The sequence below is a fragment of the Rhincodon typus genome, unplaced genomic scaffold, assembly GCF_021869965.1.
Source record: "Rhincodon typus isolate 14 unplaced genomic scaffold, sRhiTyp1.1 hic_rhity00002961, whole genome shotgun sequence".
In the NCBI taxonomy this organism is placed as follows: Eukaryota; Metazoa; Chordata; class Chondrichthyes; order Orectolobiformes; family Rhincodontidae; genus Rhincodon; species Rhincodon typus.
Genome location: NW_025968599.1, coordinates 12,596 through 16,198, shown reverse-complemented (window position 1 = coordinate 16,198; position 3,603 = coordinate 12,596). Strand labels below are relative to the sequence as shown.

Below are 3,603 nucleotides of genomic sequence, written 5' to 3'. Positions count from 1 at the left end.
CCCCCCCCCCCCCCCAACCAACTTTGCTCTCTGTCCCCTCACTGTCTTACCCCACCGCCAGCGGCTGAGTGGTCAGTCCTCCCCACCCTACTCTTCAATCTTTGCCATCCCTCCCTCCCCTGCTCTTTCTGCTTTCCTACTCTGTCTTTAGAGAGCTGCCTCCTTTAGCTGCTGCTCTCCTCCATCCAACTCCCCCCACCCCCAAAAAAAATCCCAAACCAGCCAAAACCTTTAGTGGAGGGTTTTTAAAGAGGAGTCTGATTCCTGTATTCAGTAGCACAAATGGACCTTTATTTGAAGCTCCTTGACCACATGTATGGGAGGGGTCAGAGACTGCTCTGAATCAGGCTTTCACATGGGGCCCACTTTCCCTTTTAAATACGGCTCAGATCGGAGGCTAGTGACACTCTACCTTTCTCAATAAAGGACAAGATATTTATACTTGCTGCGTTACAATGGTTATGCAACGTTGCTGGCTAGATTGGCACTGCATCCACAAACATCCACTCCCTCCACCACTGACCCTCAGTCGCAGCAGTGTGTACTATCTACAAGATGCACTGCAGAAATTCAGCAAAGATCCTCAGTCAGCACCTTCCAAACCCACAACCACTTCCATCTGGAAGGACAGGGGCAGCAGATACATGGGAACACCACCATGTTCAAGTTCCCCTCCAAGCCACTCACCGTCCTGACTTGGAAATATATCGCCGTCCCTTCACTGGGTCAAAATCCTGGAATTCCCTCCCCAACAGCATTGAGGGTCAACCCTACAGCAGGTGGACTGCAGCGGTTCAAGGAGGCAGCTCTCCATCACCTTCACAGGGGCAACTGGGGACAGGCAAGAAATGCTGGGCCCAGCCAGCGACACCCATGTCCCACAAATGAATAAATAAAATTTAACGATTGACATCCGTGTGTGCTACATCCTCTCTGAACAACACATTCAATCCTGTGACTACAACATCAACGATGGGCAACTTTATGGTCTGCCTTGGGCCCTCCTGCCATCTTGTGATGTTTCCCAGAACCCCCCCACCTGTCCTTGGGATCCTATGATTATTGACCACTTTCCAATACCGCTTGTTGTGTACCTTCCTAGACATTTCCCAGCCACATTGTAAACTTGCTTATTACTCGTGACTTTACAAATTCGGCCATGCAATTCATATCCCTTGCTGACCTTAGTACAGACGATTTAAAAAGGATGTTAATTTCTACCAGTTGTTATAATATTTGTAATATCAGCCAAGAGGTAAAGTTACTTATACATAATTAAACCTGATACAATGATTCTGTGATTAAGCCAATGATTTCGGGAGCAGCTTCCCTCATCAACTTGCAAAGTGGCTGTTGTTTATTCTCTCAAGGTCATAGCGACCCTGTTTCAAAATTGTTTCTGCTCCACCCGCAACATTACTTGTCTCTTGGTACTGTTATGAGGTTATTTTGGTTATACCTTTTTTTTTGTTGTTCTAATCTTGCTGACAGAGAAAAAGTTTCTTTAAGGGTGTCTGTGCAACCGAGGCTAACCACCTTCGGAAATTTTAATCCCCCAAAATCTAATAAATTTAAATTTCTTTTTATTATTCGACGAATATGTATCTACTCTGTAATATGTAATCGTAATTATTTTAAAAAGCTGCATCTCAGGCTGGGCTAGCTTTTCCTTTCGATTTCATAGAAAAATTGGAAATCTCAAATCAGATGGTTTTCATCAGAGCTGCCTTATTAGAGGCTTGCTGTCTACATTCTAGTCCCATCTTACTAAGACTCAAAGGCATTTTGTTGTCTGGTTGTGAAGATTTGAGCTACATGCAGTGCTGCATCAGCTAAAATTTCCTTAGATTGTCTATGTCTGTTTAGAAAAAAAAAAAATCCCTAATAGACATTTTGTCATATGACATTTTGTCATATTCAGCCATGGCTAACTGCAGCAACCTTTCCCAATTTCCAAGAAATGCCCTTGGATTTTTGCAGACTGTAATCAGTCTGCACATATGTTGCCCCATCTTCGCATTCCCGTATTCCCCATGCCAGAGGTGTACGAGATAATGAGGGAGCACCGCAGAAGAGACACTGAGTAGGTCTGTGTGGGTAAGGAGTCTAAAATGTGGGCACAGACTTAACATAAAGGTCCAATCATCTAGACCTGAAACAAGGAGACATCTCTTCACTTAGAGGGTTGTGAGTCTTTGGGTTCCTCTACCCCAGAACAATGTGGATCATTGAATATATTTAAGGCTCAAGGTTTGTTTAGGCTTAGAGTCGTGCAGCATGGAAAAGGACCCTTTGATCCATCTTGTCCATGCTGATCAAGTTTCCCAAACAAAACTAGCCCTATTTGCCTGTGTTTGGCCCATTTCCCTCTGCACCTTTTCTATTCATGTACCTGTCCAAATGTCTTTTAAATGTAACTGTACCTGCACCTACCACTTTCTCTGGCAGTTCACTCAACATATGAACCACCGTCTGTGTGAAAATGCTGCCTGTAAGGTCCCTTTTGCATCTTACCCTCTCACCTCAAACCTATGCCCTCCAGTTTTGAACCCCTGCACCCTGGGGAAAAGACCTTGGCTATTCACCCTATCCATGCCCCTCATGATTTTGTAAACCTCTATAAAGGTCACCCCTCAACTTCCTACGCTTCAGTGAAAAACATCCCACCCTATCCTGGTGTGCGTATGGAATGAGCTGCCAGAGGAAGTGGTGGAAGCAGGTACATTTGCAACATTTAAAAGGAATCCGGATGGATACATGAGTAGGAAGGGTTTAGAGGGATATGGGCCAAATGCTGGCAAATAGGTCAGATTGGGATGTCTAGACAGCATGGATGAGTTGGACGGAAGGGTCTGTTTCCATGATCTATGACTTTATGGTTTTATCCAGCCTCTCCAGTCCCGAAATTGAGGAATACAGGGAATTGAAGGAGAATTGGAGGCCAATGATCAAATGTGAGAGTTTTGGATGTTAGAACATTTTCAAAGGGTCTAACTCCTTTTATTTCCTGTGATGGCTATGTTGAGGGAGAAATATTCTTTGGCTGTGTTGTGTATTTTCCAGGCTGTTTGTTTGTTTGTTTGTTTGTTTATTTAGTTGCTGTTGCTCTTTCTCTTCAGGGATGCTGCTGGCCATTCTGGAGAAGTGTGGAGCTATTCCCAAAATCGACTCGCCAGAGTTCTACGTGGGTGAAGGGACCGTCGCTGCGGGATACCAGAACTTCATCATTTGCATTGAGATGTTCTTTGCAGCCATTGCACTGCGCTATGCTTTCACATACAAAGTTTATGCAGACAAGCGAATTGACTCGCAAGGTAAAATCAAAGCATCTGCTAACGTTTTACCTATGGGGTGATCTGTGTTATGTCAGAAGTGAAAATAATTGAATGAAACGGTTGGTAACAAAGTGCCAGAGTTAGGAAGAAACAAACAAACTCCTCAGTCAGTCCCTTTGTAATTTCCATAACAGCGAGCGTCCGATTCAGTTTTGCTTTAATAAATTTGGAAACCGCTTTTGTGGAGGTTTAAACAGCCCACCCACTCATTCACACGTCGATCGATCCATCCATCCACCCACCCTCACATCCACCCGCGCGCGCACGC

General features: G+C 44.5%; 1 protein-coding gene across 1 annotated transcript in view; it reads left to right on the top strand.

Moving 5' to 3' along the window:
• LOC125480967 (transmembrane protein 184B-like) overlaps positions 1-3,603 on the top strand; it is a 17,197-nt gene that overhangs the window by 5,693 nt on the left and 7,901 nt on the right. The window contains exon 2 of the mRNA XM_048593497.1: positions 3,120-3,314. Within this exon, the coding sequence (XP_048449454.1) occupies positions 3,120-3,314 (195 nt within the window). The remainder of the gene's footprint in view (positions 1-3,119; positions 3,315-3,603) is intronic.